The sequence below is a fragment of the Python bivittatus genome, unplaced genomic scaffold (genome assembly GCF_059951505.1).
Source record: "Python bivittatus isolate LINGU-HERP-01145 unplaced genomic scaffold, Pbiv_v1 ctg000480_np1212, whole genome shotgun sequence".
NCBI lineage: Eukaryota > Metazoa > Chordata > Lepidosauria > Squamata > Pythonidae > Python > Python bivittatus.
The window spans coordinates 80,916,416-80,932,789 of NW_028277075.1; the positions used below are offsets into that span (position 1 = coordinate 80,916,416).

The 16,374-nt window shown below is 37.8% G+C and overlaps 1 protein-coding gene and 1 pseudogene across 3 annotated transcripts; one reads left to right on the top strand and one right to left on the bottom strand.

Moving 5' to 3' along the window:
- Positions 1–1,165: 1,165 nt before the first annotated feature.
- Positions 1,166–5,256, top strand: TMEM177 (transmembrane protein 177). Of its 3 annotated transcripts, none has more exons than XM_007433127.4 (2): positions 1,166–1,275; positions 3,400–5,256. In XM_007433127.4, the coding sequence occupies exon 2, from the start codon at positions 3,420–3,422 to the stop codon at positions 4,347–4,349; it is 930 nt and encodes a 309-aa protein (XP_007433189.1). In that variant the 5' UTR covers positions 1,166–1,275; positions 3,400–3,419; the 3' UTR covers positions 4,350–5,256. The 3 variants fall into 3 exon arrangements, with proteins under 3 accessions (XP_007433189.1, XP_025025535.1, XP_025025536.1); XM_025169767.2 differs by having other exon boundaries at positions 1,226–1,316; XM_025169768.2 differs by having other exon boundaries at positions 1,241–1,280.
- LOC148215058 (fibrinogen-like protein 1-like protein) lies at positions 5,256–6,931 on the bottom strand (annotated as a pseudogene).
- Between the last annotated feature and the right edge of the window lie 9,443 nt (positions 6,932–16,374).

Sequence of the window (16,374 nt, forward strand, 5' to 3'; positions counted from 1 at the left end):
AGTGGGTGAGAGAAATCCATGGTTTACAAACTGCAACAGCTTAGTTTATATATATACCACACTAAAGTAAAGCCAAACAAATTATTTTATGGCTCAGCCCAAGTGAGTAAACCTAGCCAGTATGGTTATGTGTATGCATATAATAACAGAAAGGTGTGCATACAATTGCTAAAGTGTTTTTATATATATTTGAAAACAAGACTTTAAAGGGGATAGGGAGTGTGGAGAAAGGATACATTTATCTTGCTGCTTTTGCCTTTATTTAAACCACACAGAAAAGATGTGGATTCCACTGCTTGCTTTTGAACATTTTAAAAACACACCAGCAGAACTTGTGTTTTAACAGCAAGTGTAGGAAACTGTATCTGCGGCTGTATCTCAAATGAGCAACATACAGCCACAAACATACACACACGCAACACACACAAAAACCTGTCCTGAGTTTGATCGCAGGGATCTAGTTGTAATACAGCAAGTAGCCTCGATCATTCCCACTCCTGATATAAAATACTAATAGTATTTAGTACTAGCGAGGATACAAAACAGATGGGCTTGTCAAGGCCTCTTTGGGGGAACTTTCTCTCAGGACACCTCCAGCGAGGTAGCCTCGTTGCAGCATTTCTGTGCTAAAGAGCCCTTTTCCTTCTCCAAGACATCTGGCCATTTCCACAGCTGTCCACAGTAAGCAAGGGCAGGCCATTTTTTCCCAAGCGACATCCCCCACCAACTCAACAGCTGTCTTTGGCTTCCCTCGCCTCTAAGGCATAGTTATATTAAATAGGACATATGTTTGCAGATGATTATGGATAGTGTGGAGATAATCCCCGGACAGGAAACAGATTTAAAGCGCAGGCAGCTCAGGGAACTGTCTGAGGTGGTTTCCACCTAACAGGTATTTGCAGGCGCGATTTTCTTTCCTTTCCTTTTTTTCCTTCCTCCCATCATCATTCCTTCTCTCTCCGGAAGACACCGCCGGTCTTAGTCTGTCTGACTCCTCACTCAAGTTTCCTAAGGGCTGGTCTGCGGGCCAGAAAACGAGCACTGGGAAAGCCAAAGAAAGGGAAAAGAAAAGCAACGCGAAGGTCCTAATCAGCCACAGGGCAAGAACCGACCCTGCACCAGAAGGCCTCCTCGTCGCCATAGCAACTCGACCTCCCCCGGTGACGTTCTCTCTCCGCGTTGCGGCGCTCGGCTTTTGCGGCAGCTCACCTGCTTTACGGCATCCACGTGTGTTTTTTCCTCCTGGGCTGTCTGGCGTGAAGGCTGTTGAAAGGAGTACGGTAGAAGTGGGATTGTGGGCAGTTCCTCCCTATTAAGTTGCGTGCTAATGTAGAAGCCGAGTACTATCTCTTTGTGTACCTATGTATATTATGTGTACGCGTCTTCGTTTTCAGATTAAAAGATAAATAACCCAATTGGGAAGCGATAGAGTGAGCCAAAGTGAAAGTCCTTTTCTATGCTTTGTATAACGTCGGTTATTTAGAAAGGGAAGAGCGTGATGTGTAATGTAGAGTGAATGGACTGGGAATAGGTCTCAGTGGGGTTCTTAATGGAGGTATAGCGCTTTGTACTGAGTTGAGGATAACAACAACCATAATAGTATAATTTATGCTGCCCGACTCCCAGTGAAGAATTGTATACTGACTTATAAAGCAAAAGAGGGTGAGGTGTGAATAAAATCCACGGCAATCAAATGCAGTGTTAATTTAATTAAGGCCCTTGAATCATTTTATTAGTCTACGAACTATGTTATGTAATCGGCAGTTAACCGGAAGTTACGATGTGATTGCTGTTCTAGCAAAAAAAAAGGGGGGGTTAAGGCTGACAAACTTTGTGCTCCAGTGTAGCATTGTAAAAAAATGTGTAAGTGCTTCAAGGGTATTATGCTATCTTAAGCATATTGGTGCTTGACAATTGAACAGAAAGTGAAATAATATACATGGACAACAGTGGCAATGAGACAATGAATTGTATTCCTTTCCTCTGACCTTTTTTTTTTTTTTTGACTAACTGATCCTGTGGTTTATCTGCCTATTTTAGTACACTGCTCTAGTGCTATTGCCCTATGTATTGCTTTTTCTCATCATCATGATCAATTTATTTTTAAAAAATCTAAAATTATGAGGCTGTAATAAATTGTAAGACAGATATAGAAAGAACTCAACAAATGCAATAGAATAATGCCTTTCTGATATGCTTCTCTAACTAAAAAGTAAAATTGGGAATAATGTATTGTTATAGTTGTTTTATAATTTTTTAAAAAATACAGTTCCTCCACCAGATGATTCAGGGCATTGCTTATAAGCACAATCATGTGAGGTATAAATTGAAGAATAAGAAATTAGCCCAACATTAGTCTCTTAATGGCTGACTGGCAATTGGAACCTGAATCCAACACTTTTTCTCACTATTCCGTACTGATTACAGTCATGACAAATTCTTTTAATAACAACCACATCTATAAAGTATAGAGTATGCATCTAGAAAAAGAAGTACTAATTTTAGCTTTCTGGGATTTTCAGATAAGACACACCTTGAAAAGCAAAGTTAGCATCCTCAGTATATCAGTTCTGAAATAACATCCCAGCTATTAGAAAGTATATGCTTTTGAAAATGTGTCCTGTGCTTTTGTGCTTTTTATGATTTCCAAGCTGAGGAAAGGATGAGAAATGAGGATGGATGGATGGATGGATGGATGGATAGATAGAAAGAAATAATCAGAGTCAAAAGGGAATAGTTTAAACAGGTAGGTGAGATGAAAAGCCTGACTTTAGGGAAAGAAAAAAAAGAAAGTGAACTGTAAGGTTTGGTGAGCAAAATGCAAGATTAATGTAAATCCATATGAATGTGAAAGCATATTCTATTGAGCTCCAAGAGGCCTGATGCCAAACATACTGTATGTGCATTTAATTGTAGTGGAACTGTTAAATCTTATATACATTTTGTGATATGTAAGTCCTACTGAGTTAATAAAATGTATTTTTGAAGATAATGAAAGTGTTGATACCTTTTACAGTAGTCTCTTTATCAGTCAGGGTATAGCATATGTTAGGAAACTGTCCAGCTGACATGCTCTTGCTGGTTTTGTTCTTGTTAGGACAAACTAGACATGTTGTTTGTCATCTGACTAGCCTCACGTTGCTGATCTCAAAGAACAGCCTGTGCAGAAAAAAGTGTTTCAACCCTCTGCCTTTACTGCAGTCAGTCAGCATTTACCTTTACAGATGTGGTTGTTGTAACAGCATGAAAAGGGGTGCTTCATACACATTACTGCACCTCCTGCAGTTGCTTTCTGATTATTGAATACAGTATGCATTTCTCTGTCAGTTTAAAGTACTGTAATTCTCCCTACTAACTGAGATTTTTTTGTGCGGATATATTCTTTTTTGTCTTGAGCAGAATCAGGCTGGAAGTTGAACATGGCATTTCATTCCCTGTGGAAGGCAGTCTCTATAATGGAGCAACATAGGACTGCTTTTTTGTCCATTTCTTGTGCTGGATTATTTGGTGCCAATCTGACTCTTCACATCTTCTCAAAGGAGTTGTTCAAAACAATATACCAGGCCTGGGACCATGGAAAGCCATTGGAGCTTTCAGAAGATTTGCAGAGCCTGTTCTATGACATCCTCCGTGATGTCAAAGTGAAATCAGCAGATTGTTATGATGCCATTAAGACTTGCACGTTGCACCCTGTAAGTGCTGGACTACCATGGAGACACAAAGGCTGTGTAGTGGGCATCCCATATCATTTCAGTGATACATCCAGTGGTGAACAGCAGATTGCCAAGATAGGTGTTTTGCTTAAAGGCAGGAAAGTGGACTGGACAAGCACAGAGGGCCTGACCTTGAAGGATGCCTTGACGCTTTCTCCAGAGGCTCAGAAGTTTGCCATTGCAAGAGAGATTATCAATTTGCAACAAAATAGACCTTTAGCATGTGCAGCTGTTGGTCCCATTTGTCTAGCTGGGTCCTGTATTTCTGGGGTAGCTGTAAAGCAGGTCTTGGGCTTATATTATGCTCCAGTGCTATTCCGAGGCATTTACAACATGGCAGTTGTGGCACTTGGGTTTGTGGGCTATTGTCTGTTATACGATACCATAAGCCAGGCATTTGATTATAGGACAGACAGAAATACAGCTTCCATTTCTCCCAGCTTTGCTAGGGGTGGGGTGGAGTTCTACAGTAAAGTTCTGTCACAGAATAAGGCTTTTCGGACTATCATGGGTAAAGAAGGAGAACAGATATATGCCTCCAATGGTAATATTCTCCCAAAGTTCAGATTAAAGCATCCATCGTACACTTCCAGAAGAAACTTAATTATTAATATGTTAAACCCACCCCAGGCATAGGGAAGACATGGTTAAAATTTAAGTTAATAAATTATGGGTTGTTTCTTTTTTTTTTAAGCTGCAGCCTGGTTTTGGTTTTCTTAAAATGTCATTACTAGTAACATATGGGAAAGAAAGATGATTGGCAGTATCCAAGTCCTACATTCCCTGGATTAAATTTAAAAAATGTAAACCTCACATCAAAAGGGCCTGTGTTGTAGATGTCCTTAAATCCACATTAAAATCCAAGTGTTGTCTGCCAGGCCATAAGCTGAAAAAGTTGACTTTTTCTTTCTCTTACAACTTATTTTGAAAGAAATTATTAGTTTATCTTTACTTTGCAAAATATTTTGAACAAGAAAAAAAAATGTGCATAGGTTGTTGTGACCATTTTAATATTAAACGGTGATAATACATAAACTGTATAAGTCCAAAGTGTTATCTAATGGTATTTGGGGGAAAGCAAGTTTGTAACTGCAGGCTGTGAAAAAAAAGTTCAATATTGATCATTTAGCAGCCTTCAGAAAGTTTTGCTTATTTATATTTTTTAAAAATATATTACTTATGTATATCCTGCCTTTCTTCTGGGAGTTCATGGTAACAGATATCTCATTTTCTTCCCACAATAATCCTGTGAAGTAGGATAGGCTGACAGATAATAACTGACTGTTAATTATGATTATGTATTCAGATCCTGCAGGCATCCTGTCTTCTTTAATTGTAATAAATCATCATCATCTCTGTCATTTGTTACCCTGATACTTCTCATACAATTCCAAAGTCCTTGGAAAACATATCCTATGGAATAAAATTCCCACAGAAAGTCTAGTAAGCATGTTCCCATCCCTCCCTTTCTTCCTTCATTAGCTCTTGTTTAAATTGTGTGGAATATCCCGCAGGATATGCTTCTGCTATGCTTGTCTTTCTGTGTCTCACACTGAAGAACATGGGAGATGCTTCTACAGCCCTTAGAAGCATTGCAAGTACCACAATCACGGATGAGAAGCTCAGTGCAACCTTTCCCTGTGAATGTAAATACTCTAAATTTTGCAAGACCTTGATGGAACTCAAAAGGATTATTCTGTTTAATTGTATGTCATGGCTTAACAAAAGTTCAGAAAGCACAGGCCTTTCTGTGAGAGGTGAGACAATATTTGATTGAAGGAAGAAAAAAGACAAAATATCTCTGCTATCTAATTATTTTAATAAAAAACCAGAAGGTATTAGTTACAATTAGAGCACAATGCCATACAGGGATATCAACTTGAGATTCTATCAAAAGTCATGTCCAGGAGGGGTGACAGAAGCAGCAGATTCTGTTTGAAAATACACATGGAAGTAAAGCTGCAGTTTTAGAACCACAGATGAGCATGTTCTAAACTCTGTTGCAGTACATGTGTATAGATTTCAGAATTATTGTAGATGTCCTCCAGTCCTCATCACATAAGGTACTCCAGTGAAGGCCATTGTTAAAGTTTAGCTGAGCATTAAAGGAAGACTCATACTAGTATCCCTCTCTATGTACATTTGCTCTGTTTTCTAAGGTGGATCTGTCATTTTCCTTATATTTACAAAACTACAGCTCTCATTCCTCAAGAGAAAGCTTTTATATTCAGCATATCCATGGTTGCCATTGCTATCAACAAAGTTTATTCTGATTCTGTACCATTTCTGTTGGTTAGTGGCGCTGATGTCTACAAGTTACCAAAAACCATATTACATGTCCAAGTCTCTCACCATGTCATTTCAGTATTGTGGCTGTTTTTTGGAATCCCTGTCCACCCATTGCATCCATCCATGTAGCTCTGGACCACGAGTTCGCAGGAGTGTTAAGGATGTATTATATAAAAGCTGCTGTCTCTGTGACCTACCTGGAACATTTCATCATAGCTGCACATACAAGGGGAAGCTAGGAAATAAAATTATTTAAAGAATTAGGTACACATGACAAGGTTCTGTCCTATGCAGTGTTACTGTGAAATAATCCAGTTTACTGTCAGTGCAAAGCAGCAAAGTCTTGATGTGTAAGAAGTTCAAAATATTTTTTTTCAGCTAGCTGGTTAATAATTTGAGGAAGGAATTATAAAATGCTATCAATGTTAATACTACTTCAACTGTTATGTGACTTAACAGTTTTTGAATTTGTTTATCCTCAATAATTCTTGAGAGAAATTCAGTATTATTTCTCAATTGCAAAAGAGGTTGTCCACAAATGTCCAGGGCACTGTGATTTAAACTGTGTATAACTCTTACTGACCTTCAGGACTGAAAGTTTTCAGTTCTAAACAAAACAGTGTTCACTAGCTGCATGTAACATCCCAACATTTGTTTCTCCATTTAATCATCTTTTGTCTCTTCACAGCAAATCACTTCCTTCTGAAGATGTGGAGTCCACAACTAGTCTAACTAGCACTTATCCAGCCAGAGTACAAGATGTAGTGCAACTCTCAGGATTCTAGTTTGGTGTGATGACATGTGTTTCATTCTTTGAAGATAAGATGGAAATGAGAGGTGCAATTTACTGCTTTTTCAGGCAGTAATAGCCACTTAGAACTTTTTTCTAAAGTGATTCTGTTTTCCTTTCTGCAACATGTCTCTTGATCAAGTCTTCAAACAGTCAGGCTGCATTTCAGTGATATATGTCCTGTTCATTTCTAAAATACTGTAGGGAAGTAGAACAGGGAAGGGATGAGAAGGAAGCTACTGGCAACTTCTGAAACAATGTGAGAAAATAAATGAATGCAAATGACCAAGGAGGCTGGATTCAAACTTGCTTTCTACTCATTTAAATGACTTCTTGATTTAGCTGTTTTCCTTAAAATGTGGAAGCAAGTGTGGACTTGCACAGCTTCCAGAGTGATGAGGTTATATATTTAGTCTCTGAGAAGGGCAGCCAAAAGGAACTGTAAGGCACTAGTGATGGTCTAGGTGCTGCTAGTTTCACAAAGAAGAGGAAAATGGTCCAACAAGTGGATGATAATCCATGCAAGGTCAAGAGCTTCTGTCATCTGATCTGTCAGCAAGGTAGGAAGTACAGTTTGTTGCTTCCCCATGGCCACAGTGGGAGTTATTGTGGCTGAAAAGAGGGGTGGGAGAAGGAAACTCCAACAGCAGGGTTTAAAAAAACATTTCTAAATCTTTGCCACAAAATTACCATCCATCCCCATCAATAGATTATCTCTGTGTGTTAGCTGAATATAGCCTCTTATGAAATCTACAAGAAAAAATAGACTTGGCTTATGTAAGTAAGGAAGATCACCTTGACAGAGATATGCAGGAACCATTACCTAGGCAAAAGGGGCTGAAGCATTTTTTTAATGTTCAGAATGAGATAACATTTGGAAGTTGCTCAGGCAGGCACCTCCCTAATTCACTGAACTATAAGAAAGAGGAGGAGGTACAGCACAATCAGACTTGTAAGATGCTGTTGTTATAGCCAAACTCAATAAAAATAGTTTTAGCCTTCCTGTGGAGGTGATTTCCTGGTCTGGGCTACCTAGTAGAACTGATATCTCATGACCAATTGAATTCAATTATCTTGATTCAGGTTCTTCCATATCTTTGTATCAGTTTCCTTTGGCAAGGGGGAAAAGTTGACTGATAAAGATATAAAATGAGGAGGTCAATTCCTTTGCCTTTATGGGCTCCTTCTGACAGGCACTCAGCTGCTTAAATACCTCTTTGTGTATTATTTCTTTGAATAACTGGTATAACTGAGTTTAAAATAACAGGGTCAATTATTCTTCCTGGCAATGAAGAATGATGGAATTCTGAGCCAATGCAGGGGCTAGATCCTTTCTTACGACTATCAGTTCTGGGTTGCAAAGATCAAGAGGACCACTAAATAGCAAGAAGTAGCGTAGTCTTTACTTGCCATATAGTCACCTTCTGAAATTTTGCAGATCGGGTAGCCCTACATTCCTTTTCATGGTAGCTTGCCTTATAGACTCAGCATTACCCTTTTTTTTTTAAATCCAATTTTCTTAACTGTTTTGTCTTGCACAAGTTTCCCATGATCATTACTATATTCCCATGATCAATACTATATTGGCTAGGAATTCTAGGAACTCGCGTTCCAAGAAATCTGAAAGACATCAGAGTAAGGCAGGCAGGCTAGTAAATTCCCAAGTTGTTCATCACAGAAACATGTTAAATAATAGAGGAGAAAGGAAATTGTTTCTTCTCAGCAGCAGTTCTAACAAGGAAAAGAACAAAGATGGGATGTTATGTGGAGAGGGTATGTGTGAGTGTACTAGTTTGAAAAGATTTTTAAAAATGAATGAATAATATTTTGGCTGCAGTTTGGCTGATAGATGCCCAATGAAAATTTAAACATACGAAGTGTGAAATGAGGAAGAGGGCTTGAGATAAAAATGCTGAAAAACAAAGGTAACAGCAAGTGAAGAAAAAAAATCTGAAATAATAACTGTGGATTAGAGGAATAGATTTTGGAAACAGAAGAAGTTGACATAAGGTGAAGGTGAAGCACAGCTATCACAGGATCGAGTTGCCAAATCTGCCAGCAAACTTTGTCGCTGTGACATTTCTCATTTTTATAGATTTTTTTTTAATATAGTGCTATGTAAACCATAATTGCTCTACTTTCTATGAAAGCATAGGTAACAAAGAAAATCTACATGGCATTTGCTGATTATCATGAAAAGAGTACTTATGATAGCATATGTTATATAAAGGTCTGTAGCATATATCAGTTTAGGGTGACTCCTGCAAGTTTATCATCTGCCAGAGAGGTTCTTCAGTGGGGACTGTAATTCTGTTCTCTGCCTCCTTTCAATTTCTCCTTGCTATGCTTTAGAAGTTCTCTTTTCCTTCTCCTTCCTCAGAAAAGTAGAACTTGTTCTGCTGCTAGAATATGTCTCCCAGACTTCCCTTTTGTAACCAATATTGCCTTCTTTTGGATCTGTGCAGTGGAAGAGCTAAGCACACTTATTCGGTCCTTTCAGTGTGGCAGAGTAATGCCTAGATTTCAGCCAACTAATTTTGCACTTTAACCTGTGATCAACATTTTCAGAAATGAAAGCTGGCAACTATTTCAGTCTTTGGCATAAATAACAAATCTGTAGCTCATCTATTTCAAATACTTTCCCTCTCTCTTTAAAAAAAAATCTTTAAATTCTTGCAGCCATAAAGCTCCAGTCTTCGTAAGTTACATAGAATTGGACAAGTTGCACATCTATATTATTAAAGGATTTGGTCATTTGGAAATTATGGTTTGGTTCAATTAGCTATAATGTGATTTACTTGGTTTTATCTTAGCATGGTTTGTAAATGAATGTTTCTAGCCTGTCATGGTAGGTGAGCTCATCTAATTTTGTTTTGTTTTAATAAATAATGGTTAAATTAGCACAATGTGTGTGTCTACTAGTTTTGTAAGTACAGTTGAGGCTAAAAGATGATGCCTCCGTTTAATAATACTAGTTTTAATAATGATGAGAAAATATTATGCTAGAAACGCATATAAATCTCTTAAAACAAGAGGGGAACAACAATTATCTGCAGCATTTGTCACGTGGTTCAGCGAAAGAGGAACAGTAGCAAGCAGGGCATTTGCAAGATACCAGTGATCTAAAAAGGCCATGTATACATATACATTCGTAATCACAAATAATTCTTGCATTTCAAGTATAACTAACTGCTTGGTTAACTTACAGCACTTTTTGGGAGCTCAATACAAAGAAGAAAATGATATTACCAGATTCCTTATTTTATTTTATACAATGAAGGTAAAGATTCTAGCTGTCAGAGCTGGTAACTGGTTAACTTCAGCATGTAGTATTTGCCAGTGCTGGAAACAGTCACGACAGCTGCCAGATCCATTGGTATTGTTGACACAGAGAACTGCTGGGGTTTTTTTATTGTTCTTCATAAAGTCAATACCTTGTGAAGTTAATATGTCCCAGCAGCATCTTGAAGAAGGTAAAAATTTCTAAGAATGAAACGCAGACGCAAGTGGACTTTAGGATACTGGCAAGTTGGGGAAGACAGAACGGTTCTTGCCAATTACAGGAAACCATGGAATTCAAAGAAATGTTTAGAGGTGTGTTCTGCAGTACCCTCAAAGATAGGAACAGTGCCATTGAGGCACAGGCAATATAAACAGGAACCTCTATAGGAAGACCGTATTTGGAAAGGTTGCAGTAATGGACCATACAGAGTCCAGCAGGGCGTCTGATATATCTGGGAAATGACTTGGTTTTCCTGCTTCAGTCTTGTGGGATAGTTTCCATTGAGTCTTAACAGCATTAGAGCTACCAAATCCGGGGTGCAAAACCTCAAATGGCCACTAGAGGGCAGCAGAAAGGTATACAGTAGAGAACTCTATTTCTTTGCTGTCATCTAGCGGTCATACATATTTTGGCATCCCAGATCTGGTAGCCTTGGTGATATACCTTTTGAGTATTTCTACTATTCTCACTGAAATTCCCCGCAAAATTACTCTGATGCTTTATTTAGGGAGAAACCTCAAAATTTGTTTCAAATATAACTTCGGGGAATGGGATCTTTTGCACAAAACCCATATCTGTATGTTTACGTCAGATCTGTTTTAATCCATCCCAGATTTTCAAAATGCCCAGGACTAAACTCAGATAGCTTATCCCAGGATCTATAGACTAGCAAAACAAGGGTCAAATCTGTCTGCGGCTATGTGCAAAGAAGGAAGTAAAAAATAAAGTTCTTGTGTTGCCCTAAGCCATACTGGGGCTATTTGTTTCCAGCTTAGTATGTGGTATGAATGTAGCCACTGTGGTTTGTAAACCATGATTTAGGGCATATATGTTTTGTAAACCAGCCAAGTATGGCTTATTGAACAGAACTTGGTGAAACAAATCTAGAGCTTTTCATGAGTAGATTTAGTTATCTGTTATCTTTTTCTTTTTGTTTGACGTGATGTGCCACCCAGATTCCTATGGGACTGGGATAGGTTGTAAGTATTGTAAATAAATAAAATAAGATAAATATCCGGACTTTTCTCCAGGAACATAAAGCAGCATATATAGCACTCCTTCTTCTCATTTCCCCCTGATCTGAACAGGGGGGACCTGAACAATCTGAGAGAGAGTGACTAGCACACAATCACCCAGCAAGGTTCCATACTGGGAGGGGCTTGGATTTAAGTCTCCCAAGTCCTGGCCCATTAACTTAACCACTATGCTAGCACTGTTATCAAGAAAAATTACGCTCTTTTTAGCTCTCTGCAGACTGCCTTCTGTTCTGCTGCATGGGCACTGATTAAAAATATATATATACAGGTCCAGAAGCAATAAATATAAGCAACAACTGAGCCATTCATTCAGAACAATTAATGCAGCAAAGCAACAGGGGACATTTACAGTTGTCATATGAATACAAAATGATTGTGTTATTCTTGGCAAATGGACATAGAATGCGTACAATATCAATCCCTTGCTGTGATTTTTTAAATTTCCTGATATTTTGGAATCCTTGAATTTGGGCGATAATTTCTCCATGACCTGCAGTTTAATGCTTTCACATGGCTAGATTTCTGACATAAATTTGGAATGCTACTAAAATTATTTGGCCCAGATTCATTCATAATGCATGGAGCCTGTACCTTAGCTTACATTTAAGGTGGTGGTTTTCTATGCTATATAGTGATGTTCTTAGAGAAGAGGTGGAGATTGCTTATTTAGAAAAAATATTTCGAATGGTAAGATATGTCATAGTTGAAAATGTAGATGTTCTGATAGATGTTGACAATGAAGTAAAGTGGTAGTACATAGTAAGTAATTCTACAAATTTTCCTCATCATGTTGTAAAGCCATCTGAAAGTGCCAGATGTTTAGGGTTGGATTCAGACTTGGTGTTCTATAATCAGAAAGGTTCCCTCTATCCATACTTTGATCCAATATCCAGTATCTACTGGAGAAAGAAGTAGATGGGATTAGAGGTAGGGGTAGTTGATTCTCCCATGCAGCTCACCTTTTTTCTGAGAATTTGCAGATACTCAGAAGGCACAGAGGGCTTCACAGAGAGATGGGAATGGACACATACAGCCCTCCCTCCATGTCATAGAAAGATACATTTAATAGAGTTTGCAGAGAATAATGAGGATGACCTTGACAGAGAGAGGGGAGATCTGTTACCAAAGCAGTGAGGAGAGAAACATTGCTTAAGCCCAAACAATGAAGAACATATGCATAAAAGTCTCAGATAGACACTCCCCTAATTCACATGAGTATACAAAAGGGAGGGCGTAAAACATAATCAGACTCGCAAGATTCTTTACCATAGCCAATAGTGTAGTGGTTTCAGTCTTAATATGGAGTTGATTTCTTCATCTGATCTATGTCTTGGGGTTGACAGAGTTCTGGATTCAATAGAAAGGAAAAAAGCAAAAGTGTAACAAAAACAAAATAATATCCTATAACTGTGTAAATGTCAGAGCTCAGAGCTGAGTTCAAAGTTTCAAAGGAAATGGGTAGCTTGAAATGGGGGGGGGGGCGGCAAAACGGTCAGTGCAATTAATCAGTGCAGCCATGGCCATTGTGACTTTATAGACCTCTGCACTGGAAACATCCCTGCTCAAATTGCTAGAGCCAATTCTTACAAGTATTTAAGAGTTACAAAAAGGGTAATAATAAACTAAATGTAAAAGTTGAGTTCAACATGCAACTACAAGGTAAACTCTAGTCCTCATTCAAGAGAACTTCCTGTCCATTTGCATTCGATATTTGTTCACATACTGTATCATGCTCATTGATTTTGGGATCTCTGGCATTATCTCTGTGAATCTCTGGGATAAAATTATTATTATTACCCCCAGCGAGGCACCACCTTGACGTGGTTGTGGGACTTGCATGCTTCGAGGAGGATGAGAGCTATGCCAGAGGTTCAACCATCAGAGGAGCCAGATGAAGAGGATCTTTTCAACAATATGGTGAGACGTAATTTACAGAAACCCATACTGGATTGGTTGTATTATTCTTATTCTTATTGTATTTGTATTTATATTTACATTTTTATAATATTTATATTTATAATATAGTAATATTTATAATTTATATTTATTATTATTAGACATGTTCACCACCTTGAGTTATATACTAAAAAGGTGGGATAAAAATCTAATAATAATAGTAGTAGTAGTACTGTGAACCTTCAGAATGCCACCCAAAATAAAAGAGAGAAAAGACTTTTTATGAAATTTTAAACAGCTGTATGGTGTATGATAGAAAAAAGTTTCAGCATTCTTGAATGCAGCCCATTTATGGTTATAAATCTCTCTGCCATTTTAAATTGCTTTTTTAATTGATTGGCTTATTAGATTTTAATTTCCTTTTCCTTCCGGGTTATTGGATTTCAATTCCCACAATTCCCCTGCCACAAGAAATGCAGTGGCAGGGTCAGTTATGGGTAGGCCATGTACTAACTACAAAAATTAGAAGCTTGGCATAGTTTTATTATTTTTATTTTTTTAGTGATCAAGTGTGTTTTACTTCTTAACATGGATAACATCAGCCCAGTTCCAGGCAACAGGACTAAATAAATTAAAAGGCAGTAAAGGTCCCTCCAGCACAATGCAGTTTATTGAAAAGTTGACATTTTATCTATATCTATATATCTACATTTATCTCATCTACATCTATACACACAAACACACACACGCATACTTGTGGTGTACCAAAACTCAGGCCCCATAGAACAATCATAATATGCTTTATTAATTTTTTTCAGAGGAAATGTTACTGTACTTAGGAATGTTCAAAGGTCACATGTCAAATGAGTAAGGAAATGTTTAGAAAAAATTGAATATTTAATGTAATTTATCTAATGAATTGTCTATGGGGCCTGACTTTTGGTACATTCTGTATGTATATATGTTTTTGTGTATGTGTGTGTATACATAAAGTATGTGTACACATCACACACACACACACACACATAAATTCTCTGGGAGCAAACAGTTCAGTTATTTCCAGACATAACTGGCCTCCAGGAATAAGGAAAAATGTATATAGGTTTTTACATACTTGATGTGAATTGTCATGCTGCAGTGATCAGTAGAGTCACATGATGCAACTCTTGCTGGACTGAAATCCTAAATGCAGTTAGGAAACCAAGATAGGAAATGACAGGCAGGCCATTGGAATAATGGACCTGGGCATAGGAAGATGGACCAGGGATTAGAAGGGGGAACCTCTGAGAATGAATGGCAATGAGGAAGTGGAAAGGCAGTTGCTAGATCAGAATCTGGAATGATTACAATTCTATTCCCATTAACCTCTCATTCTGTTCCCAGCCACCAACATCCGAGTTCCAACATTCAATCTCAGAGAGATATCATTCTAGAAGCCACTCTTCCAACCTCAGGGGTCAGCACTCCAGCCTCACCTTATTCTTTGTCTGTTCCCATTTTCCAATGCGGCTAGTATTTACTTAAAAAGAAAATGTGCAGAACAGAATGTGCAAGGTGAGGTATTTTGATGTCTGTAACAGAATATTTTAAACTCAATAGGAAGGAAATTTAAAATCATCTGGCAGCAAGGGTAACACAAACTGCTTCATCTCATTTCAACATTTTTGGCCCCTTCTATTTCCTTTCAGAATCCATGCCATGCTTTATTCCCTGTAGAGCTTCCACTGATTTCAATGGAGCCCATTCAGGCCAGTAATCTTTCTCAGCTCCTATTATTTCCTAAGGCTGTTCACAGAGCTCCCATTATTTCCTATGGTAATTCTTATCCTTTGTTTTAGTATGACCCTTTGTAGGCAATTTCCCCTACTGTAACCTTTAAAAAAAGAAAAATGAAAAGCAGATTACTCTGCATGGATTCTGCAGAAGAGTTAATGCACTTTTTTTTTTTAAGCAAATTGCTCTGGTTTTTATGTCCTAAATGTTCCAAATGTTAGGGGAGGCCATTCACTGATTGAAAACCCTTCTACTGACATTTTAAAACCCTAGATAAATGGGATGGATGAAAATACTGTCTCAACCTTACAACAGATAGATTTCTACTGATCTGGGCAACCTTAGAACTGAGTTCATCCTCAGTAAGAATTGTAAAATATTAGCTTGTTTCTTCTCTAGGGATCTGATGTGGACTTTGTAGACTTTGTCACTTGGATTCTTGAAACTCTGTCTCCATGTAGGCTATATTTGAATATTTATAATAATACGGCTGGGTGACAATTACATTTGAATCATAGAGGAAGGGGCTGTTTAGTTCATCAAGTCTGTTCCATGCAAGAGTTCAGAGCAAAACATTCCAGAGAGATGGTTGTCTAGCTTCCAGTTGAACTCACATATTCTAGAATGATAAGAATAAGACCTTGGCCTTCTTCTGGATGACATTCCTTCAAGTATTCAAATTGTGATTGGATTGAAGACTGAGGTCCCTGCTCAGTCTTCTCCATTTAATATTAAACTTACCCCATCCACCCTGTGTCTCTTCAGAGGGCTTTATTTCTAGTCCCCCGATTATCCTCATTGCCTTTCCCTGAACGTGTTCCAATTTTTCCAAACTCTTAAATATAAGGTTCAGAATTAGACACAATACTCAAGGTGGGGATGACCCAGGCAGAGAAATGTTGGAAGTATTACTTCCCATGACTTGGAAACTATATTTTCATTGATACAACCTACAATTCTACATGTCTTTTTCCAGACATATGACACTGCTGATTCATATTCAGTTTCTGATCAATTATAGTTCCAAGAAACTTTTTTACAAATACTACTGGTAAGCCATGTATTCTATACCTTTGCATTTGATTTCTGTCTTCTAACTGAATCACTTTGCATTTGTCTTTAAATGTTATGTTATTATTTTCAGTCCATTTCTATAATTTATCAATGTCATTTTTCTATTGCTCATTTTTCTAAGAATGTATCAATTTTTGTTCATATACAGCACATAAAGCTCACTAGATTAAAAAAATAATTTAAGATAATTAGATTTAAAAAACCCACAAATGTGAGAAAAGAAAACCGATCAATTCATCCATCTAGATTTAACTCTTAAGTCTAGATCTGATTCCTTGTACTTGACCATGTTGTGTCAAT